This window comes from Leptonotus elevatus, chromosome 2 (assembly GCF_054856555.1).
Source record: "Leptonotus elevatus isolate MCC_2025b chromosome 2, RoL_Lele_1.0, whole genome shotgun sequence".
In the NCBI taxonomy this organism is placed as follows: Eukaryota; Metazoa; Chordata; class Actinopteri; order Syngnathiformes; family Syngnathidae; genus Leptonotus; species Leptonotus elevatus.
In genome coordinates, this window is record NC_141240.1 from 25,607,803 (window position 1) to 25,631,300 (window position 23,498).

Here is a 23,498-nt window from a genome sequence, read left to right on the forward strand (position 1 = left end):
TTTTCCATATAGCTTGTCCTTGGTGGGGTCTTGGCTATCTGGAGCCAAACCCCAGCTGAAACAAGATGCAGTGTACACACTGGAGACACAGACAGCCACTCACACCCGAAGCTCCCGACTTTGAAACAGACATGCTACCCACTATTTCATTGTGCCTCCTAAAACATACAGCATTATTAAATAGTATTATAAATTTCTGCAAATAAAAGTTAAGTCTGAGTTATGGATGTTTTTCGATCCAAATTATGAATAATGATCACCCCTTCTTTATATTGAAGCTAAATTTAATCCATTTCATCTAAATCCATTCCCAACAAATAAATAAATATGCAAGGCACAAAAGCAGTTTGAGTGCCTGTCTGTTTTATTCATACATAAACAGCACAATATTAAAGACTACAAACAGTTCTCACCCTCCCTCTAAAATCGCTCCTTTGACTAAGCATTTCTGCTCACTAGGAAATAATAAAAATAAAAGAAGGTGCTTCTTACTCTCACACAAAAGCTCATTTTCAACAGTGTCAATCAGAAAAGATGGGCTTTCAGAAGTGCCGTTTGGTTACCCGGGGCAACAAGCTTTTTTTTTCTGTTAACACATGCCTTTGCCATTAGGCACTGCCATTTGTCTTTGAATGTGTCTCTGTCTGTGGTTATGCTTGTTAATTATCCACTCCCAATATGTCCTCCATACTAAGGAATGTTTTAACACATGGCTTTTCTGCTGTTTTAAAATACAGTAATTCAATGAACAGATTTTGCTTCAGCGCTTTCCACGACCAGGCCATCACTGGATGAAGCTTACTGATTTTGTCCACTTTTCTCACAACTCTTCATTTTGACCTGTATTGGCGTGTAAGGTAACCTAAGAATATTTTTGTATATAGTAATAGGAAATACTTAGATTGGATACAAACTGATGGACATGGATATTTATTTTTTCATCTAGAAATTACAACATAATTATATATTTTTTTTCCTTTTTGGCAATGTCCTTTGAAGAATACCTAGCCATTACAAAAATGTACTATTAATCTTATGGTAATTGGTAATTTTTTGTAGACATCCACTTCAGTGAAAACCTGCTAACCTAATGTACATGACCTACTTGGCCTATAAAAGCCGCGTTAAATCTTAACTTCCCGGTTCATTAAAACGTACAAATAAAGTGGCTCGTTTAGCGGTTGCCTTCCCGTTCCGTTCGGCACGTATTTGCTTCAGAGCTTATCTATCATACCTTACGTTGAGCAATTTATATGGAAAATACTTTTTATGTGCAGCAAAGAAGCACATTGCCTGAAAACGAGACATCCGTTTAAAATACACGTCAGCAATGTTTCATCTATTAGAGGCTTTTTGGCTGAATGATTTCGCACCTCCCGATGTTCACATATGGCAATGCAGATAAATGTTGCTCTTTGTCTCTACTGCACCACGCTCACTCTCTATGGTCGTCTTGTGCATAAAGAGAATCTAGTAGAAATGGAAAGTAGTCATTTACAGATTATCACGGCCTGTGTGAGTCTCCAGGAAGGTGCGCTCAACATCCTTTTAGCACCAACGACACATCGTTGAGGTTGATTAGAATAGTGCATCCGCTCAGCCCAACAACAGGGATCATGTCAGGGTGAATTTGTTCACCTGTAGTTAGATAGCTTCAACATATGTTGAGGCTTCGTGGTACACTTTGGACACGACCTGAACTTTACTGTGCAATATCCAATTCCAAAGCTCGCGCTTTGTTTAGGAGTCATAAAAACAGAGGGCCACGCCTTCCTCTGTGCAAAGCTTTTGTTTCCTTCATACATACACAGATTCTCTGACACGATTTGAACTGCCAGTGCCTCTTAAGCGTCACCTTCTGAGTTCAAACTGTGAACATAGACCATTCAGTTTGTTTTGAATGGAGCATGTGGCACACAAGAAAAAGCAGCTGTGAAAGTGTCCAAGCTACTTAGGGCTGTCGCAACACAACAAAGGCAATGTGCATGTAGTACTCAACAAAAAATACACATTTGACACTTGTTTTGGCTCCCACTTTCCATAAATTAAAATAAAAGATGTCCTAAAAGCAAACAAAAAGGCGTACAACATATCTTTCAAATGGGTTTCAATTTGAACCTGTATTACAGAGCACTATAATAACTTGCAATTCATTGATGAATGCTGTCTGACAATGTTTACAATGTCGTGTATTTTATCTAATCTTTATCAAATACGTCAATAAACATGAGAAATCTCTCTCTGTCTCTCAACACACGCACAGCACTAACAAGACAATGTAGATGTACGGTGTTTATTGTTATACTGTAAAGGGTGATAGACTTTTCTTTTCTTTTTTAAACACAATTAAGCAAGTGTAAAGTGAAATGTGTGAGGTACATCCATGGCATGACTCATTGCAACATGCATTACATCTTTGGATTTGTATGAGTTTTAATAGCTTTGGTGAACTTATTTTGACAATTGTATGACTTAAAATATTTTCTATTCATTAGTTATAAAAATCTGAGGAAGTCATGGAAAAGGACATGAGAGGTTAAACTGTATATAGCCAAAAAAGGGCAATGGGCAATGTGCAAGTAGCCATTTTTCGCAAATATAGAAATTAGAATAATAGAACATTTTCCTTAATTTTACGCAACTTTAAGGAAAAATTCTATACAGTATTGAGATATGTACAGTCGATCTTTCTTTAAAATTATCTGTAAAGTTTTCTTGGGGGAAATGTTATGCATCAAAAGTACTAGTGGCATTGGTAGACTACTACTCAAGAGTTAAGCACTTGCACTGTTAGCGGTCTGAAAAGTGAGGTATCGAACGTCCCTACCAAATATTAGCAAGTAGGCACACAAAAATCATAAAATTATACTGTTTTCATTCATATAAAAACAAAGGTCACGCACACTTGTTTTCCAAAGCAGTTTTAATCTGATAAAAAGCCTAATTTAATATCAGTGGACCTATTTCATCTGGCAATGACGTTACCTTTAAAAAGCCCTTAGAGGCAAAATAAGAGGACAGCAGTAAGTGGTTTACTGATGCTTGTGTGTTGAGTGTTTGTCATCCCACAGCTAAGCAGAGTGGCTTTGAAGCAAAGATTGCATCAGATTCGCTTTTCATTTAATGGAGTGCCAGAATGCATTAAGTACAATCATTTACGTACTAAATATAGGCCAATTCATATCGTGAGATGTGATGGTTGCGGATGTATGAAAATGCCAAGTAAATAAATGAGCGGTAATAACAGCCTTGGTTAAAAAATAACCAAGCTTAAAAAAAAAAAAGATGTATTTTTATAAACAAAAACAAAAAAAGAAAAGGCAAACAAGGCCCAGGCTCAACACAAAATATGACATTAGCAAAGTCTATGATATATGTGTGAATTAAATGGTGGTTGTTGTTTGTTTACTTTAAATGGTAATCACTGGCGGGCTAATGCAAATCGTGTCCGCTAACCGTTTAGCATAGGCTAGTCTTATCGTACATGAGAGTCAGATACATTAAATTAATCAATGATGGATCAATCCATGGAATCCAGCAATCCACTAATTCAGTCCAACCATCTCCCATCCATCCATAACTGTGCATTCACCCTCCATAAATGCATCCGTCGCCCACCACCCACTGACAAGCTGTGCACATTTAACTCACTTAACCTTCTTCTACCTTTACTTCCATCACTGGAAGCACATTTCTTTCTAGCTGGTTTGCACTTACTGTACACAAACACACTAAAGTGCAGGTGCAGTCTCTTAACCTGAGACACGATGGGAGCTGGGATTTGACCAGTTCATGTGGCTGTGTACACGTGCGTGCGTGCGATTTTGTTTTTGTTACATAGTGGGCCCACCCATCCACGTGGGGCCATTTTGCTGGGCCCCACAAGTTTAGACCTCTTTTTAAGGGTCAAGAATTGGTTTTAGAGTTAAGTTTGAATTTGGTTATGGTTGAAGTTAGGGTAAAGAATAGGGGTAGGCAATCATTTTTGATGGTTGGGGTTAGGGTTAGGGGCTAGGAAATGCATTATGTCAATGAGATGGCCCCACAAAGATAGTAAAACATACGTGTGTGTGTGTGTATACATTCTGGGTATAATAGCAGCAGGGCCATTGGAAAGGGCATTATGAATATTGCATTAGGATGGGTGGGGTCAGACTCTTCAATGTCCGCAACCTCTCAGCAGATGATCTCCAGCTGCTTTTGGTGGGTTTCTTTGACTGGTCAGACATTAGTGCGTGTGGGGGTGTGCCGGAGTTTTTTTCAAGCAGTGACTGTTCCATATTTATGTTTCACTCATAACCGGAGTATAGAGTGTCACATGAGGTCATTTACATCCTGGAAATTGTAGGTGGCGACATTGGGGGTGGGGGTCCGACCTTTGAACCTTGCTTTGTGAATGAGAGTTATTATGGAGGTTTTGTTCAATTTAGGACTGTAAATTGAGGCTTTGCTCAATAACACAAATGCTAACAAAGATTGTTTTTAATAAAGCTCTCCTGGATCACATTTCAATCTTCAGTCAGTCTGCTGATGAATGGTCACATATCACACTCTTTTGTCGGTCTGATCTATTTCTCTTCTAATATTATTGTGCCTCACACTGAATACTATTTAATAACGGTCTAGGCAGGCAGGTAAACAGCTTCGACCGATCTGTTCCTTCTCAGAAATGAGACCAATCTGAAGCAGGTCAGGGTTGACGCCATATTCAATGATGGAAAATATACACTGGAAATTACAGCAATGGATGAAACACAAGCAAATCATTTTAAAATTGCCAACCTCAAATGCAGCTTGGGCTGTTTCCATTGAGTGGATGCTGGGGGATAAGTAATAGCTGTTATTATTATTATTAGTAATAGTATTCATGCTTAATTGCAGCAGCAGCAAATTTCAACAGACAACATGTGTGGCTTGTTAAGTGAAGCACACAATTGTTGAGCTAACCATGGTTATAGTCCTCATTTTATTTATTTATTTAGGCATTTTGTCTTGGTTACATGAGCGTTCTAATTTGATGTGTTGCTTCATACATTCTTACAGTTGGTAAAACGAATTTCTGTTCAATATTGGACATTTATGTGTTTACGGATGGCAACCAACCACTATTCATCATTTCGTTTAAAAAGTCCTTACTGTATTTTGGAGGTCGGTAAATGACACAGCACAGCGACAGTTTGGCCGACTTCAAAGCTGTGATCGATGTGGTAAATAGACATAGTTTACATTTAAAAATGTTTTTGTTTTAAAACAGTCGCAAGTAAGCACAGCTAGGCGGTAGTAATTCAATCATCGCGGTGGACTCGCCAGCGAGAGTCCAGGTCTCCGTCAGGCAGAGGAAATCCAAGTTGTTGGAAAGGAAAAAACTCCCTCAAAAAAAAAAAACGTTTTGTTTGTCAACGACTGCGCATTTAACAGCCCGAGCAGCAGGGGTGCATGACCCTTCGATCCGGCGGTCTCGAGGAATCTCCTTCGGAAGCTGGAGGTCGGCACCGCGTCCAAAACGCGGAGTGCAGCACAGCCGAAGCTTTTCGGATGAGCCGACGAACGGTAGCAGCCAGGAGTCGACAGGGTCCAAGGATACGCCACAACGGAGTACATCTATGCGTTCGGGAACGAGAAGGGGACGAAGCTTGTTCCAGTGCCCGTTTTCGCTTCACCAACTGGCCGCCGCGCTTTTTTTTTTATATCCCGCCCCCGTGAAGAGGTTGCCGTTTGCCTTTAGGAATAATGACTACCGCCGCCGATGGTACGGAGGGGAATTACTTCTCGCGCATGCGCTGAAGGTACGTAATGGTCGGTGCAACGTGCCAACGTCTGGGCCGACGCCACAGTAGGTAGGCGTCGGTCACATTTGGCCGATGTCGGATTTGTGTATCTAGGCCTTTAAATGAATCTGTCTTGTATGTTATTGGACTATGGTACGAGGACGTAGCATTATAACCCACATAAGTACAAGAGGAACATGCAAAGTTCACACAGCAAGGCCTGAAATCCAGATTCGAACCACCAACCTCAACATTTATGTACATGCAACCTCATCCAGATTCTCACCAAGTTTTCCTTGCCAGCTCTCTTCAAAGTTTCATGGAAAAGTGAATCCCGTTATTTGTTCCCATGTGCTAAAAGTGAAATATAGCATGCCTTTTTCACAGCCCTGTATGTAATGATACTCTCTCATGCATAAACATACCCAAAGAGTTCTTTCTTCACTTTTCTTTGACACCTCAGTGTTTTATTATTAATCTTTACACGGATTCTCTCTGCACTCAGAACTCCTCCAGTCTCCAAATCTAAACACACACACACACACAAATTCACATACACACTCTGGCTTCAATAATTGATACATTTCCCAGCTCTCCCCCTAAAAATAGCCTGATCATCTTTGTTTTATTCAGGATGCTTTCCTCTCCACAAAATACCAAATTCAGACTACACAGACTGAAATAATGCACAACCACATACACCAACAACACCCACACCCACAAACAATAATCCTTGCCATGGTGGTGTGAGAGAAACAAGTCCTGAGGACAGGAATACTAATAACAAAATGCTTCCCAAGCACACCGAGCTCCTGTTGAGCCCTCAGGCAGGAACACAAGAATGCACCAACCCACCCAAACACTCATGTGCAGCTAATCAGACGCAATATTGGCTTATGCAATGCACGGGCAATCCTTCATAATCCATCACTATCCTTGAGCCGCTGTCCACTGAGGTTTAATAATTACCAGCAAAATAGATGGACTTGTAGTTGTACAAAACACTCAGATGTATCCAGAATTTGTATTCAGCCGGTTGAGCTCGGAGCCATGCTGAAAAGCATTTGGGAATATTTTAGAGGACGCACTTTTGTTTTCAAATTAGTGAAGGTGAGAGGTACTGTTCTGTTAGCTGTTTGTTGATTGTTTTGTTAGTAAGCAAGATCATGCAAAACGGATAAAGACCATTTCTGCAGAACGTAGTGATGGAGTTGCACACGTTCAAAGAAATCCTCAAGTTTGTGAGCAAATGTATGTAAAAATCCAAATACAAACATTTGTTTGAAGGAGCAATGAAATAGTTTCTCCTCTCCAGAACACAAATGTTACGAGTCCCATCAATCTTTTACTAAGGTCAACCACCAACCACAACAAACAGATAGACAAACACATTGTATCCACTTTTGTTTCAGAAACCATTTTTTTCATTGTGTGGTTTGCATGATGATCATCATCATATTTGTGTTACCAGTAATTGAATTTGTGTAGTATTTAACACATTTATGTCTGTCTATGATTAAAAAAAAATTTTTTAACAACCTGTAACTTTAAGTTGTGTGTAAAATAATTACAGTAAATAATTACATTGCTCATCTGATTACGAATTTATATGTTTTGTTTGTGGCCGGCTGATTAATTGGTCCGACATTCCAAAAAAATTTTTTACTTTACAAAATCGTCTCGCGGTCTAGATTAAACCCTTTTGCGGGCTTGATCCGGCCCACGGGCCGTATATTTGACACCCCTGTTCTAAATGATGGGTTTATCGGTATCGGTTGAAAATAGCATTATCGTGCATCCCTAAAATGAAGTGGTCAAAAGTAGACAGTGAGGCAAGTTAACAAGAATGTCAAGTTGCAGGATAAATCAATCTCAACATTGAGGCAAATGTGTTGTGACAATCTGTAAATCTTTCAAAATCATCTTTATCTTTACCAGTCTGTATTTGCTGTGCTCTTATCTCCAATGTGCCTGAGCTGTACGGCAACGACCCGTATTCATGCTATCTGATCCAAACAGTTTTCAATGCGTTGCACTGTTCCCAACAAACCTATTCCGGGCTAACGTAAAGCAGTTACAGCCAAGTATATCTTTGGCGAACCCTCCTCTTCTCAATTTTTTTTTTGTATGATATGCACGTTAATCTAAAACTTCTCTTGAATAAGAATGCAGAAATGTACTCCGATTTGAATCCCCTCTCATGCACCTAATGGGCTGCATGTCATCTTGGCAAGTGCCTCCACTGACTTCTCTCCTTGCTCATTAAAAACTCAATGAAACTAAAACACTTCCTTAAAAAAACGGTGGCGTTTTGACAGCGGCTCTGACTCTGACCCTTACCATTGTGTCCTTTCACTATTTAGTCAATGGAGGAGATTTAAATGAAGGAACAAGAACCATGCATGGTATAAACCTGCCACGTACAAAGTATTGAGTATTGACTTGTTGTTTGTTAAGGAGGACCTAAACCTTTGAGTAATAAGTATATCCATTTTGAGTGACATACATCAGAGGCCAAATTAATTTACTTTGAGATCTCTGCCTACAAAAACTTTTAAATTTTCTGTCTCTCTGTGCAAGAATCCTGCTGATTTGAAACAACTGCTATGTTTGAGGTAACCAGGGTAAAAGGTCAAATCAGTGCATGTTTTTCCAAATTTGTGAATAACTACAGCAAGTCGTGGTCCCCGACCAGCTTCCCCTGCGGCTCATTTCTTTACAGGGTTGCAGAAAAAAATTAACTAAGTAGCATTTTTTGGCAGCATGTGTTTGTGAGTGTTGCATTCTCCACTAATATACTAAATTAGAAAACACTCCCCCTCTTCACTAAACGTCATTCACAAACATGTGTCCACAAAAACACACCTAATAAGGTATGTGTGGCGCAGATGACTATGTAGATTGTTGCACTTCTGTGTGGAAGTATTGTGCATAGTAGTTACCAATTAATCCAATTGAAATTGACATGGCAATGTATTAGAATGCAAATTTCAAATCGTAAAAGGCTGCACAAAAAAAAGCTTCATAGTATAGAGGTAAAGAGCAAGTCTGAGGATTTATACTTGCAGTGTGAGGAATGCAATTTTTCTGCTTTCCATTTTAATGTACCCCTCTACCTTAGCTGATTTAAACTCAGATGCATTCAATTAACATCACATCATCAGCCAACCGGTAAAAGTGGGAGGGGGGAAAAAACAAGCAATGATAACGATTACAAGTGGAAAAACTCTAAACTTTAAATGTCAAAATAAGAAACTTGTTAGTGGAATTATGGCGAAGTGGTGACAGGAAGCAGCTGTGGCAAAATTAGAATCTCCTGACACCAGTGGCTAATGTCACAGCTAATAAATCGCAAGTGGAAGCCCTCACACTGTTATTCTGCACATTGTGTGTGTGCATGAGCGTGCATCAGCTGTGCAGGAAGTTCGAGCAACGGTAATCTCGAAATGGCACCTAGTCAAGCGCAGACCTCCGCCAAGGCTGGTCCAGCATTATAACAGACTACAAATGTATCTGAACTGGGGTCACCATGGCAACAACACACAGACTGTGGCCTTCTCAATACAAGCCTGGGCAGCATCAACATCACGCCAAAGCTGTTATTCGGCTGTCAAGTTATTCCCTACTGTCGCTTTAAAGCCTATTTACAGTATATATCTCCTACAAGGTAGTAGTGCCGCTCCACCCAAGATGTGCTCTGTCTCTATAATGAGCTTGGACCAAATATCCATTTTCAGTAAATGTAGCTGCTTCCTCTTCTTTAAAAGAGCACATATACACACACAGCACTTGCACTGTTGACATTAACTCCTAATTATAAAGACAGAAGGGTGGTAGGGGGGCTTAAACCGGAAGACTTTAGAACTACCAGCATGCTTGCTCACTTACTGTATAAGGGGAGCTTTGTATTTCTCATGACTTGTTTTTATGCCTGTCACATTATTACCACGAGCAGCTAACTCTTCACAGAGTAAAGCACAGTTTAAATGAGCCTGTTTCATGGAGTGTACTTAGTAGCGCCATCAGTCGTGCTGCTTTTATTGTGTTTGGAGCGACTGTGGCTGTGTTTCCAACAACATTGGCGAAAGATTGCTGACATTGACTTCTGTTCTTCATTTTTTTTTGGAACATTGGCAACCACTTTGTGCGCATTACCATATTAAGTACGTCTCAACCAATCTCTGCCCATTCAGCATTTTGTCAGTCTTCTTCTAACCACTTCAATGTCAAAATCAACCATATGACAGTCATGGAAAAGCGAATGCACATCCATTTTAGCTTTATGGGAACATCATTTTAGAGCACAGGTTTGTAATGCACATTAAGGTGCTATAAGTTACATGCATGTATTGTAAACAAGCCCCAGGGATGTTTATTAAAGCCATTTTAGGTGCGGACAAGCTGGTAAACAACATAATGTGTCTTGATCATCCACTTTGCTTCTGGCTGGCTTCACGTGGCAGCAAACAATATGTGAGCTCTTTGCACAAATAGTAAATCTATTATTGTTTATTGATGTATTTTCTGTACACTCACATGTATAAAAAAAATAGTGTAGCAGAAGCATTACCATAATAGTGATTTACCAGCCTTCTTTCTTCGACTTGCTCCTGCTTTTGCTGTCATAAATAATATTAGAGCGGACAACGAGCAGCATCTACTGAAGCGTTATTGTGTATTGTGAACATACATGGTGTCAGTCATATGTCACTGAGGCATGGGTTTAGGTGTTGCAATGGTGTGAGGCAGAACACAACGTGGTTGTCAAACTTGTCATGTCAGCATCCATGAAATTAATACAGCACATCACACTGAAAGGGACAGTTTTATTTTTTTATCTTATTATTTAGCAATATCTAGTGGTGAACTAATATTCCAAATAATATGCAAAAAAATATGTTCTATCACATCATCTTACATAAAAAAAAAATGTAGGTCTAGTGATCGCTAATTCTATTACATAGGTCGTGCATGCCGTGCTTTACAAGAGGCCGACATGTCTCGCCGCCATCTTTCTGCTACGGGTACTCAAAAGAGAAGAACTTTGCAAACGTAGTTAGCCTCTGGTGGTGCTTCCAGATAGCGTCGGACCCAATGGGTCGACCACTGCTTAACCTTTAAGCCTGCAGTTGGTTGCCCCGCTTGTCTCCATCTGCTTTGCTCTTGCTAGCTTTTGCTAGCTTCTCCTGCTAGCCGCTGTTGTTATAAAGCACGTTTACGTCCGTCGATTGGGGTGAGTACAGATGGTCCCTCTCGTTCCACGCATTTTTGTCATAAATGTCATGAAGCATTCGGCGAATATGCAGAAGCACGTGGTGAAAAGGTGGGCATCGTCATTGATGGGAATTGACGATTAACAGAAGTGCTCAGCTCTGGAATTAACTTTACAATGTTCCACTGTCAACAGAGAGCATTGAACCGCAGAGCTCTGTTCGTTGAGCTTGCAAGGATTGGGTGTGTGTGCGTGCATATGTATGTATGTGAACATTCCCCCCCACCACCACTAACAGCTTAAATAACTTCACACAGCCTCATTACGGAAGACAATGACTGTGATGGAGGACTCAGTTAACAACAGGAAATCAGAGAATGATGTTGTTCAGCAACACATTGACATGGCAAGACATTTCGCTCAATCTAATTGTCATATCTCACCCTAATTAACATATTAATCATGACATTCGTCATCCCGGTTATGTTTTAGTGTGTGTGTGTATGCACGTGCATGTGCTTTTTATATATATATGTAGAAAAAAAACCACTTCTGTCAACACCACCCAACAATTTAATTACAGCCATCACTGCCTGAACACCTTTCATTTTAATATAATAAACTAATTATGATTATTAAGGAGGAACGTAAGACAATAAGTCGACATCTCAACATGAATGAAAGAAACCATTCCCAGCATATTAGCACATGCTAATTTCCTGCAATATGTCGAGGTGAAAAGGGTACTTTCCCTCGGTACCTCCATGTTGATTGATAAAGGCTTTGATTAGCAAGCGGAAATAATTAATTATCTGACCCATACTACTAGGTTATTCCATCTATTTTTTTTTAAAGCATATTAAACATTTTCTTTTGTTGAAATACATTTTCCTTATTGTATCAACATAAAACGAATAAGGGGTAGGACGTTTTTAACTTCCTCTTACCCTTTTTGAACATATAAACTATTTTTGGTTTCTTCCTATTCTTGTTTTTCTTTTTTTACTTCAACTTATATTTTATACTTGTAATGTGTTTTCTTCACGTTTATATGTTCAATAAAAACATACCCCCCCCCCCCAAATAAATAAATAATATACGGGATTGAAGCAATGAACGTTCAGAGAATTTAAAAAAAAAAGCTTAAAATGCTTAAAAAATGGTCCTGACATACTGTACATCATTTTGCCCACTCTTCTTTTCTCCTTCAACTCCATTTATTTTCAGTTTAGACCAAAGATACGTTGATCCGTACAAGGGTCTGGGTTATAAAATGAGCAAAATCAACATCAGCTTGACAAGACTCTATGCAACAATACTCAACTAGGTCATGTAAAATTATTATTTTGGGCAAACAGCAGTGTTTTTCCTTTCACTGCACCTATTTGCTGTAATATTTTGGCAGTGTATATTTGCAGAATTAAGAAGGGAGGAAGAATGCAAATGGCATTTGAGGTTAATTAAACTGCAACTGAATGTTATTTCTACTCTTTTGAATAAACCTTCAACATGACGCATATGATGGGGTCATGAAATGAAACGGAGCACCCTGACCATGAGTTTTGTGTACTTTTGAAGGGCATTCAACTTTGTTTTGGTGGAGTCAAGGCCTTCACAGGGGTCAGACATGAAAACACTTCTGTGAATTTCTATTTGTGGGCAGGCAACTTTGACAGCATGCATTTGCCAACTTAATGTGAGACCTTCTCAGCCAGTAAACCCACCCCGCCTCTGAGATGCAGAAGATATTTTGTCTCTGTTGTGAGAAATCTATGATGTGAAAAGATTTAATTAAGATAGGCTGAGGAGTCATAATTAATTCCGCTCCTCTCTGAGTCAGGCATATTGCCAAGAACATAGGAAAGACTCAAGCAGAATAAATTGCATTTGTGTATGTGTGTTTAAATGTAAACCCCGACCTCCCCACTTTTCCATGGTTTCTAATGATGTAAAATGTTTGGTTCCTGTAGTATCCCTGAGCTGGCAAAATGTAATATTCAATTGGAGATAGTGTTGTGCTCAAAGTGTAAACAAGCATGCAGCCAATTTTTTGGCAGGGGTCCCACTGCCTTTGATCAAATCTAATATCAGTCCTACAGGGGTATACTTTGTCTGTCACTCAGGAATAACCTCTGGAGAACTCTGTTATACACCAAAACTGGCTGCTGTCAAGAGAGCTGTTCGCAAAAAGATTGCAGACCTCCGGCAAGGCCTAAATATTAGTCATCCGAGAAATGAAAGCGTGATTGACTGATCTAGGCTCTTGATACTTCAAAAAGAGCTACAAATCATCCAGATCCAATTGTGGAACTTGTGATTCCAAAGGAACACAAAGTATTTAGTTCCTCCCAAAAAAGAACAATTTGTATTATTCAATTTACATGTGCTCACACCGTAACATTTGGTTCGTCTCACAAAACATGTGGACGGCTTGAAGAAGAGCGGTCTGGTGGTAGAAAACCCACCACACATGAATCTAACAGACAAGACAACATTATGGTTTCCATATTGCCATCACATAAAACAGCCCAAGAGTGTTAATTGGGTTAATCCAGTCAGGTTATGTCTTCATGCATAAGATTTTTACTTGGCAACTTTAGGTTTCATAATCAAAATAGTGGCGTGAACATTACCACCACTAACCACAGCCAACAAATCATTGGTTTTATGTTGCTGATTCCAATACCGATCATTCATGCGTGGGATCGTTCAATAGCAATTCTGATAACGATCAGGATTAGCTGCACCTTTTTCAATCTCAGAGCTGCTCACTAATTAGAATATTATTAAGTAACATATAAATATATTTTTTAAATTAATCAGTTAAAAAAAACCATTAAATCCAAATTTCCATTCTTTATTACACGAAAACAGGACATTATTTCAAATTGGCAGTACAAAAAATGCATGATGATTCTGTTACCGATTTGATCTGTAGCATGCGCGGTGTTAAGGAAAAGGGTTAGGGACGCTACACTGCACACATGCTGGTCTCTAGTTGGCTGCAGGCTGCGGGTGATTGGCAATAAAAGGTATTGATTGACATATGCCAATCGTGCACCCTTCCAAGGAAACCGGCCAATCAAGATTGGTGGTCAATTGATCGGAACACCACTAAAAAAAACTAATTTTCTAGAAAGCTTTGCCTATTAAAAAAATAAATTCTTTACTTTCTATTTTTTTATGACTTCAGGGATGTTTATTACCAAAATGAAATTGGAAAATCCTTGCAAGAATATAACCCATAATAAAAACAAATCCAGATGCTATATCAAAAGCTGTAGTCAGAAAGTTGCACAAAAACAAGCCCAAGGAAACAGGACAAACTTATTCAGATGACAACATAAACACTAGAGGTCATCCCTACAGAACCACTTGCACCAAAATTAAGAAGTTAGCTCATTTGTTGTCCTCCATAAAGAACTTCCTAAAGTACACTTCTAATACCCTAAACTGCCTATTAGCAGAGCTTTCTAGCTTTGGCCAAACATCTAACAACTGTCTTATCATTAAAAGACAACAGGCACTAAAGAACGTGGCTGAGCAGAGCTAATTAAATGCTGTTTTGTGACTTTTATCATTGTAGGGACTGGTGATTATAGGTCATTCATCTGGCAGGGAAGGGGACTTCACATTCATCTGTGGGTGGTACACAACATAAATATCTAAGAGCTAGGGTAATTTGTCCCCCAAGACCCAGGATTCTCTCGCTCTAGTTTGCAAAAGAATTCCTTTACAATCTGTGAGCCAAAAAGGAACGTCTCATCAACAGCAGTTCCGAGACAAACTGGGCTCTTCAAAAATGCGCTCTGCTCGCTATCCTTGTCTGTGATTTCATGTAATTAAGAACCAGGGAGTGGAGTGTCCTTGGCGTGGAGGGCGGATTCTGTGGAAGCCCTGCTTGTGCTCTTTGGACCAGATTTGACTAATGGCATGGTTATATTAGCCCTTGGATGCTGGGGAGCATCTTCTAAATCACCCCTCCACGACTACTAAACCTCCAAATAGTGGCCAACTTGTATTGAGGCAGACTGTAATTGTCTCACTAATCTCCCCGGCGTTAAATGACCCGCAGAAACAGCGTCCCACCGGACAGGCTTAATCCACTGATTGGAGACTGGCCTTTTTGTTTTCCGTGCGATATAAAAAAAACATAGGGTTGCTGATGGAAAGCCTACAGAACTATTGGAAAGGTAATTAAGAACCAGCAGCGGTTTTTAAACGCTTGACTTGTGCAGAAACAAACTGTGCCCCCAGACACGGAAAATACATGGTGAATGCTGGGCTGAGTCCATCAGCAGGATTTTATTTCTTTTGTGTGGGTAAAATTAGATGAGTGCACGGCAGACTCCCCAAAAGGGAATCACATTCTGTCACAATATTTGCTTTTCAAATGTGTGTTACTGTTTGTCATTTGTCAACTTCTTTGAGTTAATATCATTAAAATGCAAATAAATTACTGCCCTAAATTGTATTGCCTGCAATCAAATATCAATAGCTTTTGGCACACAACAGCTCAATAAGCAGATGCAGGTGGAAGGCAAAGTAAAGAAATGATCAATTAATCCACTTCAACAATATCTCAAGACAGTAAGCAGCCTATTAGCGCTAAGAGGACAACATCCCTCTGATGGACACGGTTCTATCACTAAAATAAACCGGCCTATGTGGGGCACGATGGAGCACTTAGTGTATCAAAGGAGGATTCAGCAGCATCAAGGTCTGGCTGGAATCATTATACTTATTCGCCCTTTAGGCTCCCAGCTTTGGCGCCTACCAATAAGCAGGATGATCCATTACCTTTAGAGCTTGCAAAAGCCCAGCCCAGGGCGTTGAAAAACTACACAACTAAAATCTATCAAGCACTATCACATTGTGCTACAGCTGATAAATATTCATGCTGAGGCTTGAAACAGAGATGTGTTGGCTTGGGTTGCAAAAAATGAACTATGAACTTCATGATATGTATGTGACAGAAAATTAACAAATTAATATTTATCTAAGGTGCCTTTAGGGACAGTAAGAGAAATGTCCAAATAAAATATAAATTGTTCTTCCTCATTTACATTTACAGTGAATATATTAAATGACAACATCAAGGAAAGGACAGAAGCAATGACGATATACGATATACTGTGCATAAGATAAAAATATTGACCCATGATCCTGAACTATAATGACTGTAGCCAACTTTCTGTTCAGAGTCTTTAGTTATCTGCAGTATCTGATATCCTCATAACAGTGGTCAACAATAAGAAAGCACAAAAGACTTACCATCAGGAGGCTGAGCAGGTGTAAAGTGAGGAGGCTTGTCTGAAAGAGATAAGAGCAAAAAATATGTTTTTTTAAATCCTGCAGCAAAGATCAAGTGATTAAAACCCATTTTGCCATTTACAGATCATGGAGTTATTATTGATATACCGGTGCATACATTATGTCACACAATTATTGTTTTGGGGGTTAAGAGCAATAACATATTGAGAGGTGTGTTATTTTCATTGGAAAGAGACATACATACATACATACATACACACATACATACATATATTTGTACGATGTTGCCATATCATAAAATAAAGGGAGCACACTATCATTACTGTACAGTGTACAGTGTAGCTGCAAGTGAATCACAACCTGAACTCTTGGACACAAGCCGTCCTTTATGAACGTAACCAATTGCCGACATTTGAGAGGTTTTTTGGCTCATGTTGCGAACTCTTGTACTTTTATAAACAGACAAAATTGGAATGTGATCCACATAGTAAAACTGTAACCTGTGTTCTGTGCATTAAAAAAATCAACAAATAGGTAAATTATCTGAAATACTTGTGATTCATACTTGATTACTTGTACAATGGAACCAAAAAATTGAGATGTCCCACAAACTTGTACATTTCAGACTTCAACAAGAAGATTTGGAATGAATACGACTTCAAAGTGACCTAATATTTCTGAGCTCAGACATCAAAGAAGAGATCCGCATAACTTAAATGTTGAAATGATATTTAAACGTACAGTGTGTAGGATTTAGTCCTATCTAGTGGTGAAGTAATAGAATACAACAGTTTTGAAGCACGCACACGATGGTGCCTCAGACAGACCACACTGTAAGCCTACCACCAATTACTACCGATTATTATTTGGAGTGTGCAAGCAAGCGAGCAGCCCGGCGAGTAGGAGATAGCATGAACAACGTTCAAGAGCGGCAGCAGGAACAAGCTGGAGCGGCTAACCAGAGCGTCTAGCGGGAGAAGCTACCAAAAGCTAGCAAGAGCAAAGCAGAGGAAGACAAGTGGCAGGAGCCCATATCATAGGACTCAGCAACAACCACCTGCAGACCCCAGCTGTGGAAGGTAAGCAGCGGTCGACCCATTGGGTCCGACATTAGCTGCAACTACCACTAGAGGCTAACTCTGTTCGTAAAGTTCTTCTCTTTTGGGTATCCGTAGCAGAAAGATGGCGGCGAAACATGTCAGCCTCCTCTAAGGCGAGGTGTGACCTATACAATATAATTAGCAATTACTAGACCTAGGATTATATAAAAAATATATGTTGATGTGATAGAAGATAAATTTGTTTGCATATTATTGAAATTAATAGTGTTTATTTAAATTAATGAATTATTAGTTCAGCACTAAATGGTGCTAAATAATACACCCTTTCCCTTTAACAACTTCCAATAAAAAAATAACGTCATTAACAGATTGCCTAAAAAACATGAATTCTATTTCCATTTTTGTTCCCACTTTTCTATGGCTAAAATTGTTTGGAAATATGAATGACTCTGAGCTCGACCACAAGACATCAGAATGAGTTATGTTCAACCTTGGAGGCGCGATAGTTTGAAACTTCACGTAACAAAAAAACAACAACATGCCAACAATATGCCAACATAGCGTGCTCCTCAAAGATATATGGATCCCAGAGCAGCAGCTAGCTGGAGTGCAGAGCTCAATCAAACCTCCATCTCCACTCGGATGCCAGTCTCACTAAACAGAGCCCCCTGGTGGGTCAGGGCTGCCTTCGCACCAAATTTCACACCTTAACATCAATCTGCACGAGTGCACTGCGAGGAATAGTGAGGACGATAAAAGACATCAATTAAGCCACCAACATAATACACTGATGCGCAGATCCACAAGTCTTTCTCCACACTTTCCAAGAATGCTGAGACAAGGCCAACTTTGAAATCGAGACTGACAGAGAATTGCTTGTCAACAGCTGGGGGCTTCAGGGGGAGAAAGAGAGCGGGAACAACAAGACGAGAGTGGAAAGACGAGGTCGGGGCTTGAAGTGAATAATGAAGTGTCTGCTGAAGCCGTGTCCCAGTCACTCATGACGGGAGCCTTTTCCAAGCTTTCTAGTGAAAAGCAGATATCGCTCTGAGATAAATATAGAGTACTTAAGTAAAGGGTCTGGTCAAAAGTCTTGGGACACACCTATTTATTTATTAAATACAAAGTTGGGCTACACCTCTTAACAAACCCAGAACAAGCACACTCCATTATTCCTTTCCCTCAGTGTTTTACCCATTTGTCATTTGTGCTGAAATGTCAAAATCACATGACCAGAGAAAATACATGCACATGCACACAGCACACCTAGAACATACTGAGAGAAAGATGACATACAGTAAGAAGTGAAGGATAGGGTGGAGAAACAATTTGTCCAATTTTTACGGACATGATAAGCTCTTTTCAAAAAACATATTAGTCTTCTCCCATCTCACTTTTTTGGCACAGCGGCTGCCTGTGTGAATGTCACCGCATGAACATCATTCAGCCAATATCTTTAGTGAATCAATAAGTGTCTGAGTGTGACATTTAGCCATGCGCAGGAACAGAAGACGTATGATTTTGTGTGTCACTTTTCCCCTTTCATGTATAGTTCAACACAGCGCACGTGTGTGTGTGTGTGCGTGCGTGCGTGCGTACGTATAGCAACATGCAGCATGAATGAGTGCAACCACAGTCATTCTTGAATCACATGCTGACTTCATCCATCTCTACAGTACACATTTCCACCCCCTCCCACACACATAGACACACCGGTTTGCTCATTTAAGAAGTCATATTTGGCCAACATTGTGTGACATTCCGTCTGTCTCGAAATGAGGTTAGAAATGAGCTGCCCTAGCCCCAGTTGCCACCAAAAGTGCAACATGAGAAGCAAAGGCTCGCAAGGATTAAACAGCATAGAAGCGAAAAGTGACATAGCCAACTGGTTTTTGTATTTTACTCCGCCTTGTCTCCAGCTTGTAATAACATGTAAAATGGATTGTTGATACTTTGGCAAAGTTGAGAAAGGGTACACACTTTCAACTTAAGGTTTGGAAATACTATATACACTGTAGCTGAGTTGTGAAGTTCAGGAAATAAATTGATGCACATTCTCAAACATTGAAGGAGAAATTTGAACAAAAACAACAGTGGATATGCCCTATTATTATAACATTATTTACTATTTGCATAGAGCCTTGTGTCCCGAGTCCCGGCGTATTTCCCCAGCTCCAATTGTCTCACTTTTACGCAGGTAATGCACCGTTCTGTTTGTCAGCAAACCAATTGTTTGGACAATGTGTATGTTATTCACACAGTTGTCATAGCGATTCATACAGAAAACAATTAAAAAAGGAATTAAATTGTTAAATTCCTTCCTATTTACATTCACATTTACGTTTGCGTTTTCATTCTCATCCGCATCTAATCGCGAGCAGGTATGTTTTCGTCATACTGGAAGTAGAACTACTTCCTGCTTCTGTGTGTAAGAATCATGGGAAATGTAGATTTTCTGGCAGCATATTTCCAGTGTTACAATGTGACCGCCGCGAAGCAAGAGGAGCAGCCAGTTTCCAATAGCTGCTGGGGCTGGGCAAAAAAGGTTGGATTATGGTAAGTGCATTGCATTGTTTAGCACTGTTGAACTGTCAACAACGATTCAGTGGTATTTAGCATTAGCTAAAGTCATAACACAACCACCGGTCACCAGATTGACTATCAATTAAATTTATTATAAATATTTCCTAGTGAGAACTTATTTTATTTTTGATTTCCAGCGAAACTGTAGTGTCCCGGTTCTGGTCAAATCAGGTCGCCCTATATTAGTCTTTTCAACTTCTAATTTCCAAAACTATGACTGTCTTAATCCACTTTGAAAACTTTTCTGTTCCCATCCCATTGGCCATTTTCTGGAGCTGAATCAAGAGTGTAGGGAAAAGGAAGCGAGAAATTAATACAGTTCAACTTCCTTTCCAAGGGTTGTTAGAAGAAACACTAACAGCTGTGCACCATACCAAACTGAATCAAACTGTACTCATATGTAAACAAAGTTTTTCTGCCTGCTTTTTCGGTGCAACAAGCAAAGTGTGGTACATTTAGAATGCATACATATGCAAAAACAACGACTGGGTGAATGCGGACTCAACAGGTTTAAACCTACAGTTATTAAGGAAGAGAAGTACGGCAAATCCCAGGGTGGACGTGGCCAGCAGGATCAGGCAGATGTTGCACGGGATCATGAAGTAACGCACTACCAGAGACACTTTGTGCTGGTACCTCCGCTCCCGCTCCGGCGGTGTTGGCGAAGGATAATGGCACCCGGCCATGGTCCACTCCATTGACCCCCTTCCCTCCAGGGCGGCAGAGGAGACAACGGGGCGAGGAGGGCGTCGAGAGGCGCCCAAAGACCCGTTAGAGAAAATGATGGCGGTTGGGCGAACGACGCCCAGAGAAGAAAGACAAAAAAAATGCAACTGTAATAGTCCGCTTTTCAGGTGCGTTTCCAGCCGTGGACCGTGATTGGATTGTTTCCGGCAGAGAATGGTAGTTGCAAACTTTCAGCCGTATCCAGGCAATTCATTTTGAATCACAATAACATCCACGTGGGGGGAGAAGCTTGGACAGAGGGGGACTTGTTGGACTCAGCCCACCACCTGTCCATACTACCGCTTACTACCTACATCCTGTCGTGGCCCCTTGGGGAAATCCTAATGGTCCTTTGTGAGTGGCGGGAATGTGTTAAGACTTAAGAGTGCAAATAAATGATTGGTGTAAGTGGGTGGTGACAATGTGATTGTAAATATGCACAAGAGAGTGTTGCACTGCTATGCCTCCAAGTGATGAAAAAAAAGTATGGTTAAAAAATGGTAATATATCCACACGGAAAACTCCGACAGGAATCCTCTTCTGTTTTTATAGTGACCCTGACTGCCGATTTGTTGATTTGGGGATTCCCTTCTCCTAAAAGCCCTCTACCTCCGTGTCAAAAGCCCTTAGAAACCACGCCAAGGTCTGGTGCTCACCAGCAACATGTCAAGTATTTCCCTAAGAACCAAGCATCTTATTCCAACGTCGCCATGGAACCTCGGAGCTCGCTGCTCTCATGAACAACAACTTGCTCCTGTAACTCGACACAGCTGTTTCTTTATATCCCGCGGAAAAGCTGGTCACGGTGAAGAGATACACAAGTGTGGCACATGAGAACCTGACACCGGCACTGGCGCGTATCTGTTGCAGCAGATTAGCTGCTGGATCCCTTAAAAAAAAGAGCATACGCTCTTGGGCTTTCTATTCTTCCTCTTCTGTGGCTCCAAAGTCTGAAGAAGTGTTAAGAAGCGGGAAAAGTTGAGGATTGCGATCCACGCAACCTGTCAGAGTGGTCCCACCAGGATGAGACACAAGATCAACGCTCTAAAGGAAATAACTCTAAGACGGTGAAAAGTGAAACTCAGCCAGAGGTGGAGATTTGTGGCGCTCTCCTGGAGCAGATTAACGCCACAACTAAAAATCCCAACTGCAAAAATGAGAGGAAAAGGTTCTCATTTCACTTCAATCCAGTTTATCATCATGCTCTGTTACGGCTCCTTACAGGAAATAACTTCTTCATTCTCTGCCCTCATTCATCAGTTTATTGTCAGCTGTTGTTTACGCTTCCCTGACCATCCATTCCTTTGGATTGTCTTGATCCATGCATGTGGCCAAGTGTAATTATGTGTCCCTTCTCTGAGGTGGACCCTCACAGCAGTCTGCAGCCAAAGCGACAAAGCGGACTTCGGCACGCTTAATCCCCCGGCAGCAGGTTGTGGTCCCAGTGTCAACAGCCTCAGCCGGCTGAAGCAGCCGTGAGTGAGCTTGTGAGCCAAGTCCGCGCACAGATGTGGCAATAGAGAAAGCGCGAGTGAGAGATGGGGGGTGGGAAGTAAATGATAGGGAGCCAAAAAACAAAAAGAAGATCCTTACACTTTGGTCCACCGCATCATTTTTTTCCCCCCAAGAAAAACAACAGCAGCGTGTCGCTGGTTTCCCAAACACGCTCCTCCTGAGCCGGCAGGATGAGTGCGTAATGAGAGAAGAGAGAGAGAGAGAGAGAGACAGAGAGAGAGAGACAGAGAGAGAGAGAGAAATGGGGGGCGTTGGATGAGAGACTGTCTTAACAAAAGGGAGAAGGGAGGAGGGGTCGGGAATCGAACGAGCAAGCATAAAGGCTTTGCAGAACCGTCGTCCTACAGGAGGGGAGGGCAACAGTGTAGCGCTAAACAAAAGAGGTTTGAGGTCTTGGCAGATGTCAGCCAACTCCAATTGTTTAGAGACTAATCAAAAGAATCTCTTGTACAAAAGTGTTTTTACAAACCATTAGAGAGGGGTTGACCAACAGATTTTGATAAGCTCACCGACGCAAGTGTGCATTAAGTGGCTCACTTTTTTATATAGCAAACAACTCATTACATTTCACTGAAACCTATGTAAATACTGCTACATTGCTAAACAAATTTATTAGACCGTAAAGCACATTGAGTTGCCTCGTGTATGAAATGTGCTATAGAAATTAACTTGCCATCTGTAATAAAAAAAAAACATCATTCAATAATTTTTCATTTGAGTGATGTTTTACCATTTACAACAGGAATTGAAATATAAATTCCCTCTTTAGTATCCACATTTGAGACGGTTCACTTGAGCTTCTCTGACATTTCTCGAGTAAGTCAGAAATTAATAGACATTCGACCATCAAAACATATTTCTTTCTGGCTTGCAATGCAGGGAAATAATCCTAATTTAAAATCAATCCATTTACCGTTACCATTTACCATAATTTGACATCTTCAAGAACTAATAATGTTCGAGGTTTTAAAATAATCCTAATTTAAAATCAATCCATTTATCGTTACCATTTACCATAATTTGACATCTTCAAGAACTAATAATGTTTCTTGTTTTTTTTAACAACTTAAAAAGCAGTAGTAGGCCTACAGATATCGTATTGCCATTGGGCCGATGCCAGGCTCAAGATAGGGAGCCCTCGAGTTACGACGTACGCAATCCTTGACTTTTCGACTTTACAACACCCGTGCCTCGCCAGTAGCACCTTCTTTTTGTTCATTTCCCACCATAATCACGCCATTTTAAAGTTATTTAAAGTTGTGTTGTTGGAATCTCCAACAAAATGCGTCCATCAAGCAGTTTGGCTCGCCATCAGGCGCGTCAAATGTCCATGTTTAAGTTTCCATTAGCTCCACTTTG

General features: G+C 40.4%; 1 protein-coding gene across 5 annotated transcripts in view; it reads right to left on the reverse strand.

The window, feature by feature from the left end:
* agrn (agrin) overlaps positions 1–23,498 on the reverse strand; it is a 247,915-nt gene that overhangs the window by 143,579 nt on the left and 80,838 nt on the right. For 4 of the 5 annotated variants that reach the window (XM_086067097.1, XM_086067093.1, XM_086067094.1 and 1 more), the window contains one exon: positions 16,255–16,293. In XM_086067097.1, the coding sequence (XP_085923223.1) occupies positions 16,255–16,293 (39 nt within the window). Of the gene's footprint in view, positions 1–16,254; positions 16,294–20,418; positions 22,320–23,498 lie in introns of those variants that run through there. The other variant, XM_086067095.1, reaches the window with a different exon arrangement.